The sequence below is a fragment of the Telopea speciosissima genome, chromosome 5, assembly GCF_018873765.1.
Source record: "Telopea speciosissima isolate NSW1024214 ecotype Mountain lineage chromosome 5, Tspe_v1, whole genome shotgun sequence".
NCBI lineage: Eukaryota > Viridiplantae > Streptophyta > Magnoliopsida > Proteales > Proteaceae > Telopea > Telopea speciosissima.
This window is the reverse complement of record NC_057920.1, coordinates 13,051,995-13,077,392: the sequence shown is the minus strand read 5'-3', so window position 1 is coordinate 13,077,392 and position 25,398 is coordinate 13,051,995. Positions and strand designations below refer to the sequence as shown.

At 38.0% G+C, this 25,398-nt stretch overlaps 2 protein-coding genes across 2 annotated transcripts; both read left to right on the top strand.

The window, feature by feature from the left end:
• The first annotated feature begins 8,667 nt into the window (after positions 1-8,667).
• Positions 8,668-11,552, top strand: LOC122661331 (plant intracellular Ras-group-related LRR protein 4-like). Its single transcript, XM_043856691.1, has 4 exons — positions 8,668-9,403; positions 9,705-10,618; positions 10,687-10,875; positions 11,172-11,552. The coding sequence occupies exons 1-3, from the start codon at positions 8,779-8,781 to the stop codon at positions 10,831-10,833; spliced, it is 1,686 nt and encodes a 561-aa protein (XP_043712626.1). The 5' UTR covers positions 8,668-8,778; the 3' UTR covers positions 10,834-10,875; positions 11,172-11,552.
• A 9,563-nt stretch (positions 11,553-21,115) lies between these two features.
• On the top strand, positions 21,116-21,748 carry LOC122662794 (Werner Syndrome-like exonuclease). Its single transcript, XM_043858509.1, has one exon. It carries the CDS (start codon positions 21,116-21,118, stop codon positions 21,746-21,748), a length of 633 nt encoding a protein of 210 aa, XP_043714444.1.
• The last annotated feature ends 3,650 nt before the right edge of the window (positions 21,749-25,398 follow it).

The following is a 25,398-nucleotide window of genomic DNA, read 5'->3' as shown; positions in this document are numbered from 1 at the left end:
TTGACCTTTGGTTCATATTGTTCCACGATACAGGATCGACTAGGTATCGGAATCGGCCTGTGGCAATACAGATCTGGATCAGCCGATTTGAGACCGATACCTCAAACTATGGCCCTAACAGCAATACTAGTAGTTCAACTATAGTGGTTATTCAAAACAATTGGGTCGGATGGCCTGACTCAAAACATAACTAATTGTTAAGATTGCTTACGAGTTTCCTTTTTAAGTAATTAATGTGAATTAAGGAACTTCACACTCGCAAAGAAGCAATGCTCATTTTCGTATTAGGTTAGCACAGCAGCTTGGAAGAAATGGTTGCCCCTTGGCAAAACATCCCATGAGTCCACGACTACATGAGGGGAAGAAAAAGTGCAGTTTTTGAGGCTGTGTTTGGTATATAATCTAGTTGACTTTCGCATTCTTGAATTTCTTGAATGATAAAAACAACTATTTTTTATCATCCGAGAATGCAAAATCGAGCTAAATGCATTCCAAGAATACGTACCAAACTTAGCCTAATATCGATCCCGATTCCCACTGATCTGGATCACCTTGATTCTACATGGGACAACCCTAGATGCTTGGAATGAATAAATCGATTTTGCAGCCGATCCTGATTCTTGCTGATCCAGCTCAGGTTGATTCTTTATGGAAAAATCTTAGATGTCTGGAACATACCGATTTCATGGCCAATCCAAACCGATCCTGGCCAATCTAATCAGCTAGGACCGATCTAGATTTCGATTCTAGGTTTTTGAGCCCCGGATAGTAACAATGTGATCTGTGAATTTAGGGTTTTCTTCCCCGTCACTATGCCTAGCTAGTGAAGTATAACGTTTCACTATCTACCACATGATAGTATATGGATTAGTTCATGTGATAGAGGATCCCACACACATTTCAACAACCAAATTCTAAGAAACAATTATACCAATGAGATGATTGTCTAGTACTCTTATCACATGGACTAACTCAGATACTGCCAAGTGGAAAATAGGCGAGCTATGCTTCACTAGGTATAATGACACCTAAAATTTGGGCTAAAATTTGTTATGCGAGCAGAGGATCTTAAATCTACCTGTCCACGACATTTGGGTCCAATCTGATCTACCACGTGTCATTTTTTTGGATGAATTATTTCTTTGGTCCACATAGGAAACATTAACCCATATTTGACACCATGAAGAAGAAACTCTCTTCATTTTACCTGTAGTCTCAACTCTGAGACCAACTTAATTAGACCCATTTCATGGATTTTTATTAAACATTTTCTTATATGTTGGAGAGAAATACCACTATAGGTATCCAAGGATCAGTTTGATTGGATGAACATTGATATGGGCCTTAAAATGAGGCCCATAAAAAAAAAAAACTCATCTTGACAAAGACTGAAATAATAATTTTTTAACCTAATTTGTGAGAAGTGGACAAAACATGAACCAATTATCCAAAATTTGAAAACAAATTAACCATCCAATCTTGCCAACTTTTTCTAGTTTCTGTAATTAATCTAACTATGTGGGAGACATGTATTGATGGATTCATGCATGATCCTCTTTAACAAGAGACAAGTAAACCTGTGGAGGTCCCAAACCCATATTCCTCATGTTCTTGGGCCCAAGACATATGGGCCCTGATTTATCTATCCATTTTAGAATCAAACACATATGTGGATCAAAAGCTTTATTTTCCATAAGAGTGAACAAATCCACTAATCACCTCATGGGGTTGCACTGCAATAAGAGATGTTTGTCTTTATATTCATATACATAGAACATGGAACATGGCCCATGTGTAAATGTTTACACTTTGATGTAATACAAGTGATTTGTATTCTACCATTAGTAGAGGCTATATACAGTTGTATACATGGTTCGAAGAATAGCCAATTCCGGTTGACTCATATCGAAATCGGCCTATTCGTACTTGAATTTTAGGGTTCAGGCCGATTCTTACAAAATTGGAATGGGGGATCCATGGAGGCCAATTTCATTGCTATTCCGCTTACTTGAACCATGGTTGTATCAGACAACTTTTGTTATAGGTGTTGAAGAGAAATATCCAATATGTTTTTTCTTTGTTAACGGTATTGGCCGTATAGGCCGATACCGATTCCTACTAGCTACCCGATATCATATGTTATTGGTGAAGCCTGATCTCAGTCCAGAAAGTGATGTGGTGATTCTTTGGCGGGCCGTTTAGCCTTCGAATCGCACCAGAATGGTCAAAAAGTGCATACACCAGCGTTGTGGGCATTGACTCCTGTAGTGCTCGTCGAGATCTTTGATTTGATATGTATTTCGACATATGTTGGTTCATGTCCGAACTAGACCGGGTGGGTCTCTAGGGACAATTTTATACTTTTTATGTTAGGGTTTTTTTTTTTAAATATAATGTTGTAATCTCTTTGAGAGATGTGTGAGTGAGGGTTTGTATTTGCTTCACAGAAATAGTGGAATCGTTCTATCGCTCGGCCATGGATGTAGCATTCCTTCTTGGGGGTGAACCACATAAATCTTGTCTTGTGGTGCTTGTTCTTCTCTTTCTCTTCGTTTTTCTTCTATAAAATCGCCATTGGGCAAAAGTGTCCGATCCAACCCAATACAATCAATTCGTATCTGTGTCACTGTGTCAGTGTCGATGCCGATCCCAATACTATGCACTAAAACCATGATTGAATCCTAAATTTGACAAGAAGTCATATAATTTCACTTAGTAAAGTAGTAATCCACCAAGAACTTGATAATTTTGGAGTTTGAGCATGATGTACTAATACAATTTGTGTTTACTTCTTCTATCTGTGCCTGAACTGTTACACCACACTACCACAGTGAGGGTTGTTAATGGGACCCTTGCAGGATGGAATGGCAACAATAATGAAGAGAAGGCTCTCTTCCCTCCATGCTTCTTACTGCAAAGCCAAAACGTGATATAATGGAGGTATCTCTGATCATATCTGGCTCATGTCGCTCATCAGCTCCACATGAAATTTTGTTTCTGAAATCTTTACAAGTTAGGTAAATGGAGACGAAATATAACCATTGAAGATAATAATTCTTGCATGCTAAGCTCCTTGCCAACTTTGGTTGTGTGCCTTGTTGTGGAAAACCAAAAAGAAGAAGAAATTAATAAGAACTACTCAAACCAATCAGAAAAAATAGTAATCACAAGCTCAATCGGTCCTGAAGGAGCTAAAAGAGCTAGGGGCAGACCTAAAATGACCATAGAAGTAGTGGAGAAGGACATGTATAAGTTAGGGCTTGTTACAAGTATGACCTCGGGCAGAGCCTGCTGGAGGTCAAGGATCCATGTCGCAGACCCCATTTAACTGAGATTTTCCTGACGGGTTGGACTATGCCTCTTTCCTCCTCTTACTATCCTTTTCCTTTTTCGGCTCTCTTTTCCCTTTTTTTTTTTGGGGGGGGGGGGGTGTGTGTTAAATCTATGTTTTCCATATTTTGTTTTTTAGTTTTGTTTGGATCCATGTAAGCGACCCATTAAGTTGGGATAAGGCTGAGTTTGTTGTTGTTGTTGTACAAACTCAATCGGTCTTGGCCAAACATGATTCGGACCACTGGTCGTAGTGGTGTCTGGGGTATGTTGATCTTGAGTTCAAGAACCCTCCTCCCCTATCGTCTCCAGCAAGTCAGGTCCTTTCTGGAATAAGTGTTGGTCCTTTGTAAGTATTATCCTACTCCTCCATGGGTCTATCCCTAGTGGACCCCTTGTGGGTCAACCTTAGTGGGCTAAATTCTAGCACCAATCAGAAAAAACAGTAATATCACTCTTATTCATCATGAAAGAACTCTAAGAAAATATATTTATATATATATATATATATAAATAAAACTTCTATTAAGTAAGTTTGTTTTTTTTTCTAAGAGGTTTTAGCTTCAGTCTGAAGATCTACCAATTTTTATAGTTAAAAAAAGACGTACCCAGTGCACAAGGCTCCCACTACTATGGGATTTGGAGAAGGTCATTATGTACACAACTTTACCCCCACTTCATGGAGGGACTGTTTCTCGATTCGAACTTGTGACAATTAAATTGTAATGGTGCAACCTTACTTTTGCACCGAGGTCCACCCTCTACCAATTCCCATAGTTCTTTCTACTCAAAAAAAATCCCATGATTGAATATGTAGAACAAATCAATGGAAAAGATGACTTAGATCTACTTGGGCTATAGGATCATCATGTGTTGGCATTATTTGTCAAGTAAAACCATGTGGGCATAGGACCACTTTGTATGTGATAAAGGTTCTTTATTCATTTTGTAGTTCAATCTTAAATAGGAAGAGAGGAACTGATTAGGATGTTGCAAGTGGTATTAGAGTTGAAAAAATTGAAGAAAGGAAGGAGCTATTATACTTTTTGAGTGATTCTATAGCCTTTAATTATTGTAAAAATTATAATTTATAATGCAATTAAAGTATTACTAATGCTTAATGGGGTTTGACTGTTAGGCATAATTAGGTAGGAAAAGAATGTATTGATTGATAGATGGTAAGACTAGCTAGGAAGAGTTTAATCAAGAATAGTGGCTAATTAGAGAAAACCAAGTATGAAAATTAGTTATTCTACCAACAAAAAGCAACAATATTTTACCAAAAAAACTAAAACAACAATAGTTATTGTAATCACATTAAAAAATAAAACAATACTTATCATAAATAAAAGTAGTGTCAATTAGATGGCTTATAATGACAATCAATTAAAGCTCAAGTAGGCAGGTGTGACACACTGTAAATTAAATGTAGGGCAAGAGATTGCAGCATGGTCGCGTGGCCACCGCATCAGTGCAGGGGCCAATGTGAGCACGCGTATTGGCAACAATATGGATGAGATTTTTTATTTTACTAGGGGTAGGGTGATAATTTTACACGCTCCTGTGTCTGAGCGCAAGGGCAACGTTCTTTTTTCCTTAAATGTATTAAAAATAATTATTCATTTTGCTTTCTTTTTGGTATGAGTTAAAATGCTTTTGTAAAAACCAATAATCAATTTCAATTTGACCTGAACCCTATACGTATAGATTGTAAAATTAAAACAAACTATTGATCAAATTTGATATGTGACATACCAAAGAGATTCGTTATTTAATTAACAATTACATGACGAAGTGATCAATCTATACAAGAAAAATAATTACCTTTCATAGAGTCTTCGATGTATTCCTTTAAGGTAAATTCCTTAAGAAAATCTTGTTAAAAATGTAATTTAGATTTATTGGATTGAATTGAATTATGTAAAGAGTTGCAATGCTAAGTTTGTAGAAGTTACCTTTCACCTTGAGATTGTCTCCATGCATAAAGGTTTTTCTCCTCCACACCCCTAAATCAAAAGTCATCACTCCGTGGTTTGGAGTCATCCACCCTCGAGCAAATCGGTTCAGAAACAATTATTAAGTTCGGTTTCGGAAAGTGTTGGTGTGATTCGGCACAGAATTGATTCTGAAATTCATTACTCAAATCGAATTTGTTTGGTTTGGTTTTGGTTTTGGCTTTGAAAATCGGTTCTCACATGGTTCGATTCTAACTCCTATACCCAGTCTCTATACTATAATATATTACACTATAATATTATATAATAAAGATGCAATGGTAAATTCAACCGAAAAAAAAAGATGCAATGGTAAAGGTTGCTCCATTGTGACCAAGTGGTCAAGGGTTCAAATATTGAAATAGATTTTCTGCGAAAGCAGGGATAAGGCTCCATACATTATGACCCTCACCAAACCTTGCAGTGGCAGGAACCTCGTGCATTGGGTACGTCGTATAATATTATATTATAATATATTAATATACTATAATATACTAGTATCCCAATTTGGTTTGGTTTTGGTTTCAGAATTTGTTTTTTTATGCTAGAATCATAACCGAACCGAACTCGATTTCTAAATTTCATAACTGAGATGGAACCAAATTTCATTCGGTTGATTTAGCTTATTTTGGTCCGGTTTTGGTTTTCAATTTCAATTCCAAATTGACATCCTTACCATGAAGAAGGCATAAATACACTTTCCTATTAAATGAAATTTCCAAAATACCCCATTTTCCCATTCGATTGGTCTATCAAACCACTAACCCCCTCCCTAAATAAAATTATACATTTTTTTTCCTCAAAAAGCTAAAGAAATTGTGAAGTGGTGCTTGGATTATGGTTAACTTTTTAAATTTTGTGTTAACATTGGATAAAACTTTTTTTTTTTTTTTTCCTTATTTTAAAGATGAAAATGAAACAAGAGGAAAGTACATTTCATAGCAAATCTATATTGGGATCAAATAGAGAAGCGCCTCTTGGCATCGTGGTTGCTGTCAATGCAATAGAGTGCTGGCCTAAATCTAAGAAAAGGTTGTATGTTAAATTCTCACCCTATCATCATTGGATTGGCCAAGGCCGATCCCAATACTGATCGATCTAGATCTTGGTCAATCCTAATTTCAACCGATCTAGCTAGTCTAATATTTTGTATGGAAAAGGCCTTAGAGGTAGGCCTGTAAACGGATTGGATTCGGTTTGGATACAGATCGGATGTAATCGGATTCGGATATTTTCTGATCGAATACGAATACTTTTAAATGGATTCGGATGCGGATCGAATTCGGATTTTCGACCATCTGTTTACACTTCTGCCTTATGTAATCCGAACCTTCCTCCCCCTAGTGGATACAATTCACTCTCAATCCATAGTTTTAGATCATGATTCTATTCTCCTCATATTTTAGAACCTGTTGAATCTTCAAAAACCCTCAAAATCGTTATTTACTTAATTTTTTATAATTAAGTATTCCGATTTGGATTTTTATCGGAGTATTCGGATTTTTTTTCGGATATTTCTAATCGAATACGGATGCCCCTAAACGGATACGAATGCAGATCGAATTCGGATTTTCGATTATCCATTTACAGCTCTACTTAGAGGGCATTAAAACCATAGTTGGAAAATCAGGTTTTTTGACTAGACTCGTCTTTCAAAAAAACCTGATGCCTTGACGTTGTCAAATCCGGTCAAGGCGAGTCACGTTCTTTCTTATTTTTTTAGTGTAATAAATATGTATAAATTAATAAAAATAAATTAAAAAAAAAAAACAGAACATTTAGGAAAACAAGAAAAAAATTTGAAAGAATCACATATCAAAGCATTTTGAGTTTATACCATTGAAAAAAGAGAAGGGAATTGAGGAGTTTGGGTGTTTTTTATTATTTTAGAATAAAGATTTACTATTTTACTCAACTAAGGTTTTCACGTGAATCGATTTTATGATTTTTTTAAAAATAACTAAACTCATTGAGTTTGTCATGACTCAGGCAAAATACCGAGTCTTATCTGACTAAGACTATTTATGACCTAATTTCATCATTTTTTTAAAATCCTATCCTAATTTACACGATTCTTGATCAAGTTTTTCAAAATTTTGACGCTGTTCAGGCGACTTGCCCCAATCAAAACCCAGTTTTTCAAGTATGATTAAAACATGGATTCTGTGTTTTTAATTCCTGCCCCCAAAGAGAAGATTTTACAACTACCCCCATTATTTTTATTTATTTTACTTTTTGGGTGAGAGAGAGGGAGAGTGAGTGGGATAAACTGAAATCAGTTACCAAACAAGAGAGAGAGAGAGGGAGGTAAACTGAAATCAGTTATCAAGCAATAAAAGTGCCAGCTGGATACTGCCGGCCAATCTTTGGACATGATCTACCTGTAAGAGACACGTGTTCCATCACAATACCCTCCTCCCTTAATCCACGGGATACGCTAGCCCAATTCCAATCCAATGTTAAGATGACAGATATGCCCTCATATAATACTCAAAATAACGGAAATGCCAAAGAATTCTATTTTTCGATGATCTCCTCGAATCGTGGATATTCTTCTTTGTCGGGATATGTTGACCATTTGACCTTTTCTTTTGGGTACCTAAAACCGTCCATTAGAAGAACTGCTTTAGACTTCCAGATCGCAAGAACGTGTACTGGAACTGGACCAGCTTTGTCACAGTCTCATGGCAATTTTGTTATTCTCATGAAAAATTAGGGCATTCTCTGAATAGAAAAGATCTCTGACGACCCGAGAGAGACGAAAGATGAGACTGCTCCAAAACCTGTTAGCCTTAGTGCCTTACTCGTTTTTACGGTTTCTGTAAAGATCAAACCCTCAAACAGATTTTAAGGATTACTTAAACAGAATTAGTAATCCAAAAAAACAAATAAATTAATACGAACCCATATCCGAAATCGGAAGTTGCAGGGCATGGATCATTGGAATTAGCTAGAATTTCAGGAATAACACAGAAATCTCCTCGCAGCTGTGTTTCGCATGTGTGATTCTGTATAGTCAGTCAGTCTCTCTTTGCTGTGAGAAATGCAAAAATTCATGGAAGAGGGCTAAGAATTTTAACTCTTTTCTTCCTCTGTTTTTGTCATTTCGACTTTTCTTGCTTTTCCCAGAAGTTTATCCGTCCATGGGTTTTGCTCTGTTTCTGGTTTTACAGTGCATTTGGGTAAAGGAAGTCCGTAGGAGGTGATTCAAGTTATCCATTCTCTTCTTTCCGTCCTCATTATCTCTTTTCGAGTTCATAAATGCTGGGTATTACTTGCTTAGATTTATAGGAAATTTTTTAATCGGGAAACCGCGGTTTTAAGAAAGTACGTAGAGTTTTTCCTTTTCTGATCGGTTACTTAGGTTCCTTGTTTTTCGTGTGGAAGTATATTTTATTTTATTTTTTCTACTTCTATTTAAGTTCCATTCAGAGTTCTTCAAGAATCAAGCATTATGGGTTCCTCTGTGCAATCCATTGAAGGGGTTGTGGAGGAGATCATGAGAACCCACAAATCCCTGCCCACTAGGCCTGGTATAGATGAGGTTGTAGCAGCGAAGGCCTTGATCTATAATGTTGAGAAGGAAGAACAGTTCAGAATAGATACAATTTCTAAGCAGAGGAAGGGCCCCAATATCCCAGATGAGTTGTTCTTTGTGATGCAAGAGATGCAGAGGAATTTAGTTTCTTTCCAGAGTAAAGAACAGAAGAGAGAAGCTGTGCAATTGCTTGATCTCGAAAACATCCACGCGCTATTCGATGAATTCATCCAAAGAGCGTCAAAATGCATTCCTTCTGCCTCCAATTATTACCAGCCTGACTGTTCTAACGGCTCAATTTCCGCAATTACGAGCAGTTTCTCTGCAAGCAGTGCTTCTGCCTTTGTTACTGGTCTCGAATCTTCAGTGGCTTCGTCTGGGTTCTACGCTGAGAAAGACTCTCTAAGGAGTTCTGAGATGTTTAGTAGAGATGATAGTTATTTGAAGACGGCAAAAGCATCCTTTTATAGCGATGGAGTTCGAACTGTTCCATCTAGAACCCATGTTTCGGATTCTTCTATCAAATTTGTATCTACTTCTGGTAAGTGTAAACTTTCCGAATGAATTTGGTTCTTCTCGCTGTTCCTTTTTCCCTATATCTTTTCCATGCCCTGGAACGGTGATGAGCCTTTCGTATTCTAAATTATTTGAAGCAAGTTTCTGGAGAAATGATGTTTTAAATATACCGACATTTCTGTTATCTCTCTTTTGAAATACTTCATGGATTCTGGGTGCAATTTGGTTCTTTGGATGTATTGCAGTGAATTTAGATTATTAGTTTATTACTGGAAATACTGTATTCTAGACTGTTTTTCTTATGCCTTAAGTATTGTGGAGTGTAGGTCAAGATGGTGAGAAGTTGAGTCTGATTAAACTAGCCAATTTGATTGAGGTCACCTCAAAGAAAGGTACTAAGGAACTCAACCTCCAGAACAAGTTGATGGATCAGATAGAATGGTTACCAGACTCGATAGGGAAGCTGTCAGGTTTAGTCACTCTCGATTTGTCTGAGAACCGGATTGTTGCTTTACCAGCCACAATTGGAAGGCTTTCTTTGTTGGCAAAACTAGACCTGCGCTCAAACAAGATTACTGAACTACCTGAATCCATTGGGGATCTCTTTAGCCTGGTTTATCTAAACTTGGGAGGGAATGGTTTACCATCTCTGCCTGCTGCAATCGGCAGATTATCCTGTCTTGAGGAGCTCGATGTGAGCTCAAACCAACTGTCATTGCTCCCTGAGTCAATTGGAAACCTTGTCAACCTGAAGAAGTTGAACATTGAGACAAACAATATTGAAGAAATTCCACATACTATTAGCCAGTGCGCATCCCTTGTTGAGCTAAGAGCAGACTATAACCGGCTGAAAGCCATTCCAGAAGCTGTAGGGAGGATTGCATCACTTGAGCTTCTCTCTGTTAGGTATAATAATATCAGACAACTACCTACCACAATGGCATCTCTAACCAACTTGAGGGAGCTTGATGTTAGCTTCAACGAGCTAGAAGCAGTGCCGGAGAGCTTGTGCTTTGTGACCACACTCGTCAAGATGAATGTAGGGAGCAATTTTGCTGACCTACAGTCACTACCACGATCCATTGGGAACCTTGAGATGCTGGAAGAGTTGGATATCAGCAATAATCAGATTCGGGTCCTTCCAGACTCTTTTGGGATGCTATTGCGGTTACGGGTGCTTCGTGCAGAAGAAAATCCTCTGGAAGTGCCACCTAGGCATATTGCAGAAAAGGGTGCACAGGTATTTCAGTTTCTAGCAGTTTTGCGTATTCGCTAATTTCAAGGCTGACCACAGTTTTGTGTTTCCAGGCAGTCATTGAATATATGATTGAACTTATTGCGAGGAGGGATATCAAGGCACAACCAATCAAGCAAAAAAAGAACTGGACTCAATTCTGCTTGTTTTCGAGGCCTAAGAAAAGGAAGCATGATGGTCTGGACTATGTGAAAGCCTAAATTTGGAAGCTCGAACAAGGACAGAACATTACACTTTATTGGGTAATTTCCTTTGCTGATCTTCTGATTGATGTGCTTCTGTCCCGTTGCAGCATTACCTAGAATTATTAGTCATTAGCATTACCAAGCATTGCACTAAAATTTGATCTCTGTAAGCTAATGATAAAGATCAAACTCTGTTTTTGATGGACTCAATGAAACAGTGGATTTTTTGTGTGTTTACCCAACTGAAGAATATTACTTAAACATTTTTCTTGTATAACATTATGGCACTTTCTATCATCTCACGCGATTTTGTCAACCCTCATCTAGAATTTTTCTCACACCTATTTTTGCAGGGAGTTTGAGTTTCAGAAGTTTGATGGAAAATCTTATGTTAGTACAAGGAATTCTCCTGGTCCAAGAAATGGAAGCTATGCAGATACGACTCTGATCTTTGCTTATTGTAGTGTAATTCTCTTATCTGTTTTTTTGTTGCTACTGTATTTTTTGTCATTGAACTAGTATGAGATATCCACCTCAAGTGTCAAGAGTCAGAGAGAGAGAGAGAGAGAAGTTGTATTCCACAATCATCAATAGTTAAATAAATACATATGTTCCCTTTTCACCGTTATTCTTCATAAAATCTTTTCTAATAGAAACTAATATTGTTTTCTTTTTCAAGGAAATTTTTGGTTAAAGATTTTGCTTTGAATAGTACATTTACCTTTACACCCATGGCCTTAATATAATGTGATTGGAATTTTCTATAGTGCATGTGTCTCCTGTCTACAACTCTTGCTGCTGAATTACATCGAAGGAATCTTCTTTGCGATAAATTGTCTGAGGTATTACTTGATAAGTACTCAAACTAAATGTCTTATTCTGACCTGAATTTAGGAAAATTTCTCCTGCCAATTAGTTGTGATGAGAAGATTGGCAATAATGAAACTAACATAAAATGCTGTGATGCTCAGTGTAGGCCTGCGTGAGAATCAGCTTGGAACTTTTAGCCAAGTTACATTTTCAAACTTAGCAAGTGCAATATATATAGTTTACTGTGGGTGACATTGAGTTTTTCCTGGTTTTTGTCTTGTGGAACTGACAATTGTCCCCAGGTTTAAAGTTCATGGGTTCATGTTGTGTTGTCCAGTGTGTGAATCTATTAAAATCAGAGAGCTTGACACTGAACTTGTTGATTCTGTCTGCAGTGAAGTCAATTTAAGTTAGAATTATAGAAATTTGGAATATATCAGTTAGTATTGAACCCTCTTACACAAAATTACTAGTTAGGTTTTAATTGAAGTATCATCCACAAATATTCATCTGTTTTAATTTTTTTATTGAATTAAAGAAATCAACTTTTTTCAATTTCCATGACTCCAGGAGGGAGATATGGCCACAGATCCTGACCATTGGAACATGATTGAATCCTTTCTTTTTCTTTTTTTTTTTCCTATCCCATGTTCTTTTTCACATGTAAATATTTTTCCCCTCACTCTCATATAAGGGTGATCAAGCGAGTAGAATATCTTGGTTGGGTACCAAAACAAGAAAACAGTAAAATACCTTGGTTTAGTATGAATGTGCTTGGAGGGCAATGATCATCTCTGCCATACTAATCCTGTGAGTACAAATGTGTAAAATCTGACCTCTGGAATACAAGTTCTCCTGTGTTGTACCATTTGACCTACTCTTAGAACTAGTGCATGGAAGGACCTTAAATGTGCAAGAGACAATTTCTCTCCAAGTTGGCAAGTTGCCCACTTCATGCTCATGTTCCTTCTTTGAATTATGGCAGATTTTGGCTAAAGATTAATTATTCAATGTACTCTTCTACCTTCTTGGTCATTGGTTGTTGTTGTCTTATTTTAGATTACATATTCTATTGTGGGGCACTCTCATACTTAGACGTAGATGAACATGAGAATCCATTAAAAATGGAACCTTTCCAGTGATGAAAGGATCCTCATCTCGTGATTTTTGGGTGATTATTCATCACCAGTACTGGAAGGCCTATCCCGTGGATGATAGACTTTGCTGATGGAGCTTGCTTTTGATCCTTCAACATAGCTTTTAACTTGGTAACCCGCTTGATGATGTACATCCTCTTTTAGCCAATATGTAAGTTAGTCTTGGTGCTCCCAGAACTATTTTTGTCTAAATAAGTTCAAGTTGTTTGTCTGGGAAAAGAGGGGATCCACTTGATTTGACTCGATCTCCTTTTTGGCATGTGCATACACTTCCCTGTAATTTCTAGTATGATTGCATGTCACCTTTTTTTCATAATTTCTTTTCCTTCACTTGAAATAAATAGATTTCAAGTCATATATATGAAACATTACTCAGGAGGTTCCTTATAGGCTGCGAGGATGGGAGGGGGCAGGCCTACCCTCACACACTCTGGCCTTTGTCCATGGGAGTACAGAGCCCACCGACAAGATCTTCTAAGCAACTAATTAGCCTTCATGGATTACTCTACTTTGCAAGACCTTTGGGGCCACCTTTTCATTCTTGGCCCTCCTCTCCCTTTCCTATAGTTCTGTTTCCCTGAGTATAGATTTAGACAAGGTATAGGGACCTCCTTTGAGTCAATGTTCTCTTCCTCTGGTCAGGTCCAAAACCTTGAAAGGAAGATACATTACACTTCTTGAGAGGTGGTTTGCAAACCAAAAGCAAAGGGCAGTTTGGGAATGAAGAGAAACAAGGATTTGAACTTGACGGGTATCTTAAAGCAAGTGTGGTGGATCGCCTCCAAGAATGATAGGATTTGGGTCAAGTAGGTGCATCATAGAAATTTGAAGTCCAAATCCCTGTGGATGGTTAAGGTGTTGAAAAACTGCTATTAAGTATGGAAGAAAATTCTAAAAATAAGATCAAAAGCAGAGGCATTGGTGGAGCATATTATTGGAGATGGGCAGGTAACAAAAAATTGGTTAGACCACTGGCACCCTGACACGGTGTTACGACTCAGGTTTGGATAGATATGCATTGGTGCATTCATGATGCTTCTTGATATTTGGACTAAGCTCTCTAGCTTACAGAGACTCAATGCAAGAGATCCTGATAAGATAAGATGGAAATCAGCTTCAACGGGGTGCTTCTCTTCCAAATCAGCTTGGGAGACTATCAAACATCAGAGCCCCATAGTGGCATGGGCTAAGGTTGTTTGGTTCCATGGTAGTACCCCAACACACTCAATTTCTACTTAGCATTGTTTAGTTGATGCTTTGCCCATGTTGGACCAGCTGAAGAAGAGGAAGATCATCAACACCCCCCCCTCCCCCGGCGGCGAACGAATTTGGAGGGGACTCAATTGATACAATAGCCAAGATTAATGCCTTTTGTGCAACCATCTTTCATATTTGGCAAGAGATATTCCTGGATCTTTTGCAACAGGACTAGAACCAAACCTTGTGTTATTATGAATATTCGATCTAATGTGGTGAACAAGAGAGCACCGGTTTGGATATCAAAGGTAAAGAGACAGGGAGAAACCACTTCTCCATTAGTGCTTGCTTGGGAAAATGGGGTGGATCGCTTAGTTTCAGGTTTGGTGCTTTGTTTCCAGTTGGTCTTGGAGAGTCTATTCTCTTATTAGGTAGGACCATGAGCTGAGTTTGTTTGTTGTTTTGATTGGTCCCTATGAGCTTGTACATTCTTTCCTTTTTTTGTTTTTTCCCTTTTATGAATAAAATTGAATCAGGGTAATCAAAATAGTGAGATAAGAAGCTGTAATTTTCTTTTCCCCCAATGAATGAGGGTAAATTCTATCATTTCATATAAATACTGCATTAAATAACTTTCAACCTTGTAAAAACTTCTCCAAAAAAAAAAAAAAAAAAAAAAAATTTTCTCTGCATTAAATAATTTTTGGGAATAAGAGAACATGTAATTACAACTTCTTAGTTCATCATTTTGGTGACAACAAGTTACACCCTAAATAGAATAAAGGTTGATTTCGGCAACTTCAATTTGACTGTTGGTACTATGGTATGATTCACACACATCAATATAAGTGTGGTTCTTCAATGGTTCTAGTCCTTGAAAGAGCCAGCAAACAAGTAGGTAAGCAGGTTTCCCTTCACATATGGGGCGGGGTTTAACAATGTTCTAGCCTAGCTTTGGGTGGAACTAAAAATTAAGTTTGTCCTTGAAACAATCTCAACATAACTTTGAATTTCTGATTTGAGTGAAAATAGATTGAGTTTTTTGTCGCCCACTATGAAGAGAGAATCTCTTCACTCATGGATTTTGCACTTGGATGGAAATCTCGTAAAGTGTAAGATTCTTTTCACTATGAAGAATCTCTTCAACGATTCACCCACTATGAAGAGTGTAGTTTGTATAATACGAGAGGCTCAATGTAGTATCTCAATGGTAGGATTCTTTTCACGTACGGTGAATTTTTTTTTTTGCTAAGCTCTGTTTGTTTCCATGTAAAAAAGGCGAAAAGGAAAATTTTCCAGTAAATATAGAATTTTTCACTGTTTGTTTTAATATAAATGCAAAATATATATATATATATATATATATATATATATATATATATATATATATGTAAAATATCAACAAATCAAACAAGGCCTAGTAAAAATTGTAACATTATTATCAGGTTTCTAGTTTCTTTTTTGGGACAATCTATGGATCGTGTTACAAGATTGGAGGAGGATTTTAAGTAATTATAAATCTCTCTCTAACAATTAGTTTTTTATTTTATTTTTTATTATAAGTACTTTACCAATTAGAAACTACTAATGATAATGGAAAAAAAAAATAAAGGCAAGAGATCAATGTCTGGACGTGTAGCGCCTACACTAGTGACGGGGGGCCAATGAAAGTATGCACAGCATATATGAGATTTTTTATTCATAGGAGATTGGGTGATACTTTCCCGCATTCCTATGCCTGGTGTAGAAACCATGCAACCATGTAGAATTTATAAATAAATAAAGGCAGCCACCCATTAATCATCAGCTTTTGGATAAAAATTTGGAAATAATTTTGTTCCAATAAAGGGGGGATATAGATGCCATTAAGACTTTAATCTGATAACAGTTTGATATCTATGTAAATCAAAATTATTCCCAAGATTAGGTATCACTCAACCCTAAATTAGGGTCAAAAGAATCAGAATAGCAACTACTTTAAAGCACTGTTTAATCCATCTTTTAGGACTTTACAATCCCAAAAGGGATATGATAGTCAAATTTCGAAAGTTATGAATTATGATGACTTGTTTATTTTGTTTGGTGCCTGTCAGTCACAAGCCTCACACCTATGGATAACATTTTTTAATCTGTTGATGATTAGAGTTACAGAATAGGTTCAATTACATTACCCAACATGATAACAAATCATTTTCAGTAATACATTACATTTATGGCTCCTTTTTATATCTTGTCTTATTTCAAAACATGTTTGGGCTGCAGGACCTTTGGGACTATGTACTAGTAGCTACAGTTTTCCTAATTTGGATTCTCTACTGTCGAGCTGCCCAGCAAGACCCTACTGCCAAGACACAGCAAGGTGGTAAATGGCTGTCTTACCCCCACTCGGGCAAGGCACTTGGGCAGGGGTAAGACAGTCATTCACCACCTTGCTGTGTCTTGACAGTAGGGTCCTGCCGGACAGCTTGGCAATAGAGGATCAAGGTCCCAATTTTCCTCGGTTGTTGATTTGTTTGATTCATTTGATTAGTGTTCGTCTTCTTACATGTAGGGATGTAAACGGGTACCCAAAAATCTGAATTCAATTTGCATCTATATTCGTTTAGGGGTATCCAAATTTTTATTCGAATAATACGGAAAAAAATTATCTGATCCGAATAGATATCCAACTAATGATATAGAGGGTTTTTGAAGATTTATCAGGTTCTAAAGAATGAGGAAATGAGAATTATGAGACTAAAACATGGATTGAGAGTGAATCATATCCATTGGGGGAGGAAGGTCTGGGTTACACAAGTCAAAGATGTAAACGGATAGTCGAAAATCTGAATTTGATTCACATCCGTATTCGATTAGGGATATCCATATCCAGGCAGAGAATATTCGGATCCGATGACATCCGATCTATATCCGATCCTTTAGTAATGTTATTTAAACCACAATTTTATTCTACTTCTATGAGTTGTGGATGGGCAAGAACATTTAAGTATCGAAGGCTAGAAGCATCTTCTGGGGTGGAAATGGGAAAATGGTATGGAAGAATAGAAGCAAAGGTAGACAGACAGTTTTGAAGTTGTTAAGTGGCTTACATAGAGTAACGGGGTTGGATGGCCATGGGAGTTGTTTCAAACTTTACCTGTCATACAACAATTCAATTTGATTTATGGAAAAAAGATCTCTATTTGGTGGTGTTTTCTACGATCTCCAATGGATAAGCACGCTTGGGGTATCTACCTAGTAGGGCAGAGGCATCATCTCACGGTACCCTGTGGGAACGCGTAGGAAACACCACCAAATAGAGATCTCTTGCCCTTGATTTATATAGTAGAGTGGAATAAGGGGAAAAAAATGATTCAACGACTTGAAATAACAAATTGGGAAAAAAGAACGATAATTGGTCACATGGCCTTGCATCCAGATACTAGAATGCATGAAATTTCCAACCTATCCATCTCATGTGAAATAACAAATTCCATTCATATTGAAGCACCCTGTGTGCACTCTCATTGGTCCCGCGGTTAATGCATGGGTTACATGATTACGCAGCGATCTCTTGCCTTAACAAATACAAAAAAAAAAAAAAAAAAAAAAAAACTAAGCTAATACATTGGTAGTATATGATTGAGTTTGGTCACCCTAGATCATTTCTTTCCTACCCAATGATTGGATTCTTTGATCAAATCATTCTCCCATGTGGCACTTAATTAGGTAGTTAAATCCAGGGAGGCTTGCTTTGCTTCTGTGGATTGCACCACCCACCCCATCCCGTATCGGGTATATTATATCGGTCACTTATACCGATATTAATAATAAAGTATATATCGATTAAATCGGTCTATATTAGTCTGATTCAAGATCAAAATATCATTTTTTATTTTATAAAAAAATCATTTTTTTTTATTGCATCGATCGATTTGTATCAGTATCGCGCAGGACTATACCGATACCGATACCTAGAACATATGGTTTTGTGTGTAACCAACCATGATTTGGTTATATTATGTAAACAAGAACCACCCAATAGCAACAACTAACTTTCAGTATTTTTTTATAAAAAAAAAACAGCAACTGACCTTTTTTTTTATTTTTTTTTTTATGAAAAAAATGCCCACGATTTTTAAATCTGTTAAGGGGTAATTGATGTAATTTGGAGAATGCCAGTTAAGCGAATACCCCACATTGGATTCCTCAAGAAATAATAGAGGTCAAAAGAATCAAATCCATCGAATATAAATACTTAATTAATGAATTAAGATTTGCAAATGAAGAAATCACTTATAACTTCCGCTGCCCCGTGAGACTCAAGTAGGGTTTTAATAGAAGAGATCGAAGAAGAAGAAGAAAGAAGCAGTGGAAAAAAGCAAAACCCTAGATGGAGACGACAAGCTTGCCGGAGAGAATGTGGGTGGCGATGAAGAGAACGGCGGTGAGATTAGTGAGCAAGAGACAGAGATTGGTGGTGGTGGTGTTCATAAGGAAGATAGTATGGGGGTCGCTGCTGCAACAGAAAAGAAGGATTGGTAGAGTCAGGAAATTGAAAAGAAACAGAAGCCAATTGCAGCAGGTGAAGTACGATGTGTTGAGCTACGCCAAGAACTTCGACGACGGGAAATGGCAACAGGAAGAGGTTGATTTCTATCGTAGCAGATCTTTCTCTTATAGGTTTGGTCATCCCATCATTCTCAATACATAAACAGTTTCTATCTTTTTTTTTTTTCTTCTATTTCCAAAGTTTCAACTTTTTGTTTCCTTTTAATTTCCCTGTTGTTAATTATAGTATAATGTTGAATTCCAAGTTGAAGATTTCTCTTTTTCTCTTTCTCAACACAACCTTCCATGTTCATATCAGATTAGGACTGGAAGCCAATTTAGAATCGGAACAGAATCCGGGAATCGAAATCAAAACCGGCCGTTTATAAATTAACTGATCTGAATCAAAGTAAATTGGTTTGGTTTTGGTTTCCAGGGCTGGGAAATTTTTGGTTTGGTTTTGGTTTCATGACTAAACCGTTGAATCGAAAGCGAAATACCTATTTTTTAACCGAATAAAGAATCAAGTAAAATTATATTTTTTTTAAGGGAGAGAGAATGCTACTTGAGCACGTGGATCCTATGACAGCATGAGGATCAATGGGAGCACACACCCATACCATCCAATATGAGTTCAGATCTGCTACCCACATGGGGATGGGTGGGGACAGATCTGAACCCTCCATGGGGGTGTGGGATCCACACCCCCATGCCACCCCCATGGAGGGTTGAGATCTGTCCCCATCTATCCCCATGTGGGTAGCTGATCCGGATTCATCCAGTATGAGGGTGGGGTGGGGTGGTCATTTCGCTACCCCTGTGTCTAGGCCATGGTTCGTCTCAGATCAGATTAGGTAACAACCATGACCGATCCGTCTAGGTATTCCTGGGTCGTTCCTTGGATCGATACTTACCATTTTTTTTTTTTGGTTTTTTGATCGAAATTGTAGGGATTTTTGACCTTTTTTGAATTTTTTACCGATCCAAAACCGAGTTTGACTGATCCATTGGTATCAAATTGGTATCGGCGATAACCGATCCCGAGTCCGATACATAGATTTTGAACCTTGGCCTAGGCATAAGTGCATGCAACCAAACAGCCTTCTTTATTATAGATTTTGGTTGGCAAAGATATAAAAAGTTGGCCCAAAGACCAAAAATAGGATTTAAACTGAATATGAAACTGAATCGAATTAGTTTTGAACATGTGTTCTTATTCATGGTTCGATTCGTCTTTAATAACCGAACCGATTGACACTTTTTAAAATTCTAATTCTTGGTTCGATTAGTTTTTAATGGATGGGCCTGGGAATGGCCCACGAACAAAGGACAATAGTCAGGAATCAGGATACATAGTACAGGCCCTTCTCGTTGCAACTTTTGTAATCTGTTGTTAATTATAGCTCTGTCAATTGTGGGCCGGGCTTGAACAAATAGGTTCGTACAGAAAACACTCATAATCACTTAATTTTGGGCCCAGTGGGTGCAATGCTACTAACCTAGGTCTTGACCAATTCAACTCTCTCATTCTAGTGCTTGCGTGGGACCATCTAGCACGCTCAAATCTCAATGGGCTTTTTATGGAGCAGGGAGGGTCCAGGTTGAGCAATGTCCTCAATGGGTTGGGCTTTGTATTGGCTAAACTCTGCCGGCCAAGGTGTAAAAACCCGGAATAGGATATCGATGCTGAATGAGCCATTTTCCGAGAGTTTTTCAGTTGTTTTAGTGTTATCTTGATACTCCGATGTCCCGAATCCACAAAAATGAGAACTTATCCGATTTGGCCTAAGCGTACGTGCGATCGTGCGTGATCCATTTCTAAGTCCAATATTTTTTAGGAGGTATATAGTCCTTCAAGAGAGAGATAGAGAAATAATTGATCCCTCTCCACTTAAGCCAGGGTTCTATCGAATTTTTTCAACAAAAGTTCGTCTGATAAATTGGGATTCTGTCAAAATTCTGTAAATAAAGCTCATCCAATAAAGCTAAAGAAATATGAAAGTAATGACCATTAATCATGGAGGCAACTCTAGACTAGCTGAGAAATTTACAAGGATGAGTTTAGTCCATGGTATCTAAATAATCGCCCCAGCGCCATGCTTTGAGGAATCAGTATCAGATCAATCGAATCGACTGATTTGTATCAGTATTAGTAGAGACCGATCCCAAATCGGTGGATCGGTATGAACCAAGGGTAAAAGGATAATAAAATCCAAGGTAAAACCAATTGATCCAGACCGATCCGGATCAGTTTTACTAAAACCCTGCCCTGCGCCAACTTAATCAATGATTAATTGAGAAGCCCACAATAATACGATTAGAGGATTAGTTTTGGAGTCAAATCGATCATCTGGAAAGTGGTTTCTTACAAAAGAAGGAAGCCAAGCTAGACACTCTGAGAAAGGGAAAGTTGTTTCTCATAAGAGAAGGAAGCCGAGCCTCCCTCAATTTCGAAATCACTCAACAGACAGGGCAAAGAAGTTTCCTCACTCCTCTACTCCTCTCTCTCTCTCTCTCTCTCGCTCGCCACACTGTGATCGATCGATCGATCGATATTGAAATTGGGAAGAAAGCTCAGTGTCTGCAACGAGAAAAGAAGCTCGATGGCCTACTACTATAACACTGTTCATAACAATTCTCAATGTGATTACAACATCGCCTTCTTGGATGATAACATAACCGCCACCCTAACCCGCAGCTCCTTCGCCGTCACCCAATGGATTTCATTAATCGAACACATCCACCGCTGTCGTCTGCATAAGCTCGTCGTCGGTTTTGACATCGAATGGCGTCCAAATCGCCGTGGCGTTATCAATCCTGTAGCAATTCTGCAACTCTGTGTTGGTCGGAGATGTCTCATCTTCCAAATCTTCCACTCCGATGGAATCCCTCATTCTCTCTACTCTTTTCTCAACAATCGTAACTATACGTTCGTTGGGGTCGGAATCAGGGAAGACGTCAACAAGCTTTATCAAGATTATGAATTGTGGGTGGCTTGCACGATGGATCTTCGTAATCTTGCTGCTGAAAAGCTGGACATGAAAGACCTTAATAGAGCTGGATTGAAGAGGCTTGCGATGGTGGTTCTTGATACTGAAGTTGAAAAGCCTCGTCATATTACGATGAGTAACTGGAACGGTTTGTATCTTACCGATGCTCAGGTGCACTATGCTTGCCTTGATGCCTTTCTTTCCTTTGAGATTGGGAGGACTTTGATCCGTACCAACTCTAGATGAGATCTGTTCTCTGAGTTTCTTTTTTAGTTTTCCCTCTTCCCTAAAGAGGGTTTAGGGGTTTCGTTAAGGTTTAGGGTTTCGGAGACGTTGAAAAGAAGTAATGGATTTACAAGAATCCAAATCTTGAATATTTCTCTTCCTGTTCATCTCTTCCGTTTTTTTTTGTTGATTACTACTGGAACAAAATAGACTTTTCCTGGTTTCTGTAGACTCTGTTTTGATTAGTTAATTAGTTCATGAAATCATTTTGATCCAGATTTAGGTTAGGTTTCAATTGCTGGCTACAGAAAAACCCTTCTGGTATTTGATCTTTTTGCTTTGGAAGAACTTCATTCAGTGCAGCCTTCTCTCTTTTGTGGATTAATTTCAACTTCATTCTCAAGTTTTTCTTAGGTGCTTAATCTGCTATGTAATTGGTTTGCAGATTGGTTGGGTATGCATGCTTCATAGATTTAAGAGAAACATTGAAATTTGAAGCTGTGACTCCTCTCAAGGTCTTCTTAGCTCCACCTTCTGCAGGATGCACTGGGGAAGATGACATGGGTTGGCTCATGACGACCAATCTAGATTCTAGACCACTTGACTCAGTTGTGGTCATGAAGTCAATCCATGCGGTTACCTTCGGCTTAGTTTGGTATGCATTCTTGGAATGCATTCCAATTTCCAAGTCGATTTTGCATTCTTGGGCGATATCGAGAATGCAAAATCAACTTAGAATGCATTACAAGAATGCATATCAAACACAGCCTTCGTCTTCTTGGGTTATGTGCATTGTATTCTTCTTTTACATTTCTCAAAAATAGGATATCTTGGGTTGAGTTGTGTTCAGTATGCATTCTCATATTAGATTTTGGGTGTAGAATGCATTTTGAACCTAAAAAATAACAAATAATCACTTTTCAGAATGCACTCTATGTCCAGAATCTATTCCAAAAATGCATATCAAACACAGCCAGTCTACCTGTACAGTAAGTGTAATCCAGCTAATGCTCATGCATATTAGATTAGATGTGAGGATGACAAGTAAACTATGTCAAAAGGACCAAACCATACCCATATAAAGTGAGAAAAAAATCCTCTGCAGTGCCTTGCAGTTCGGGCCTGAGAGTTCGACATGTGGAAGATGTGATATCCATTGGTGCCGAAAAGGAAAAAAAAAATCTGAGTCAATCGAGCTTGCACCATTGGATGAAGCAAAAAAAATTCCACAACTACAAAGCACTTTAGGATGAAGGAATTGCTGAGGATTTTAATCCTATAAGGTGACTTTTATCCCAAAAACGAGAGAGAAAAGTAAAAGAAACTTACTTTTATCCCAAAAAGGAGTCCCCATATGAAGTGACTTTTATCCCAAAGAGAAAAAAAAAAGGATCTAACTTTTATCCCAAAAAGGAGTATTAGAAGAAGAAAAAAACAGACGGAGTTTCAATAAAGGGTGTATCCAGTGCACCAGGCTCCGGCCATTGCAGGGTCTGGGAAAGGTCATAATGTATGCAGTCTTAGCCTAGCTTTTGCACCTGTGTATTAAGTCTAACTGGTTAAAGATCAACATTGGATCGATGAGTTAGTAAATCGTCTGATGCCAAGCCTAACCCGATTACCAATTAATCAATAATGGTGTTTGATTGGATCTCGACGGGCTCTGACTGAGATCAAATTAGACAATTAGCCTGTTTAAAAGTTGATTACCCTGAGCCCGATTATTAATTGGTGACTGACCGATAGAATAGAAGCGTGTCCTTACCCTACAAGGCCTGATTACCTAAACATTCAAGTACTAGTATGAGATCTTATGGCGGGATGTATGATGGGATTGAGTATGTAGCTATTATATTTGTGTTAACATAATTTGGGAGACTTGCTCTTAATAAATTTGTATTTTAGATGCTATTAGTGTGTTTGTTGAATGATTTACATGTATGTTACATATTGATATAATACCCGTATTTTTGCTCCCAGATTTTAAACATGAACTGTATAAAACATGTATTAAACGCATATAGTATTATTTATGTATGTATTTGAATAACCGGAATTGAGTTCAACCATTCCCGGTTTAAATTGGTACTATTCTAATTTCGTAAACCCTTCTGTCGATCCATAGAAAAAGAAAGAGATTATTGGGCTTTTTCATTCCTTTATATTTGCTAAATCATTTTAACCTAAACAACTATTTAAACTGTGAATCCTAGAGACTAGATGTCTTCAATTAAAACCTGGGTGTTCAAGTAAGCAAGTATATGGTCGAGGTTGTCTTGTTTACAGGTCCAACCAGCTCCAGGCAGTTAGGCAGTGTGAGGGAACTTGACTGGATATCCTTGAAACCTCCATGTCCATGCCTTGGTGGAGAGAGCAATGGAAAGCCAAGGCTTCGGCAAATAGAGGAGAATTGAGGCCATTACTATAGCTAAACTGGTCGGGGCCAGCGGCCCATTTGAACCAGCCGGGCCTCTTTTCACAGTGGACATTCTAATGTTTTGTTTCAGTTCAATGCAGGGAATTTTTATATTTTTTTTTGGGGGGGGGGGGGGTGATGAGATGGGCCCACTAGGGGTGACCCACAAAGGGCCCAACTAAGGGCAGACCCGCGAAGGGGCCAGGAGGGACCCACGAAAGGGCCAAACATTTGTTAACAGAAAGTACCTGATTTGCAGCAGGTCATAGGGGAGGGAGTTGAGCTCGTCTCCAGGGAGTCCAGCACGTCCAGGGAGCATTCAGCCGTTGGGCTGTGATGCACATATCCCTAGGCGTGCGCCAAGATGGGTGCAGCACAGCCGCTCCCTTGGATGCCCCTTGAACATGCCCTGGGCGCTGAGCTCCTTGGAGAGGAGCCGGATCCTAAGGGAGGGGTGGTCTCGAACTCAAGACCAACATGCCTCAGGCACAACTACAACGAGTGGTGCCAACCACCAGTTCAAGACCGATGTCCCTCCAATGCAGGGATTACCTAGTTCAATATGCATACTCAAGCTTGAGACCTCTATAAAACAAGGGCCAACCACTATGACAAAGAAGAATGTTTTGCATTTTTTTTCTTCTATCTTGCTTCAAATTTCCCCCCCTCAAAAAAAAAAAAAAAAGTTAATGTATTTAAATTTTACTTTTTTTAAAGCATTTATTCAGATTTAAATGTATTTAAATTTTTTGTATACGACTGAACCATGATTCAGATTGGTCAACTAGGAGAATGATATGGGAGAGAGAATCTTGCCACGTTCAAAATCAGACCAAATCAGAAATCCGGGACCTGTTTGGTGTCCAACCGCAGTATTCTGGTTCATGAATAGTCATAAGTTGTTTTACTAAAGAGAATACAATAAAAAATGGTCACTAATAGTACCCAATGCTTCAAGAGAACACAACTAGGCAGCAAATAAGAAGGGGAGAGGGTCCTGAGAACTATGATTGAGCCCAATATGGCTCATTACCAATTGAAACCATTCTTAAGCCCGGGAGCAGAAAAACCCAAATTATTTTTGCCCAAACCCAGCCCATTCAAATCAAACAGGACATTGTCTAATTGAAATTAAGCATGTAAACAGATCGAATTCGGTCATATAGTGGCATATCATATTCGTATCCAATTATATTCGGACGGGTTCAATTAATATCCTATTAGTTTTTGGATGGATTCAGATAGTTTTCAGATA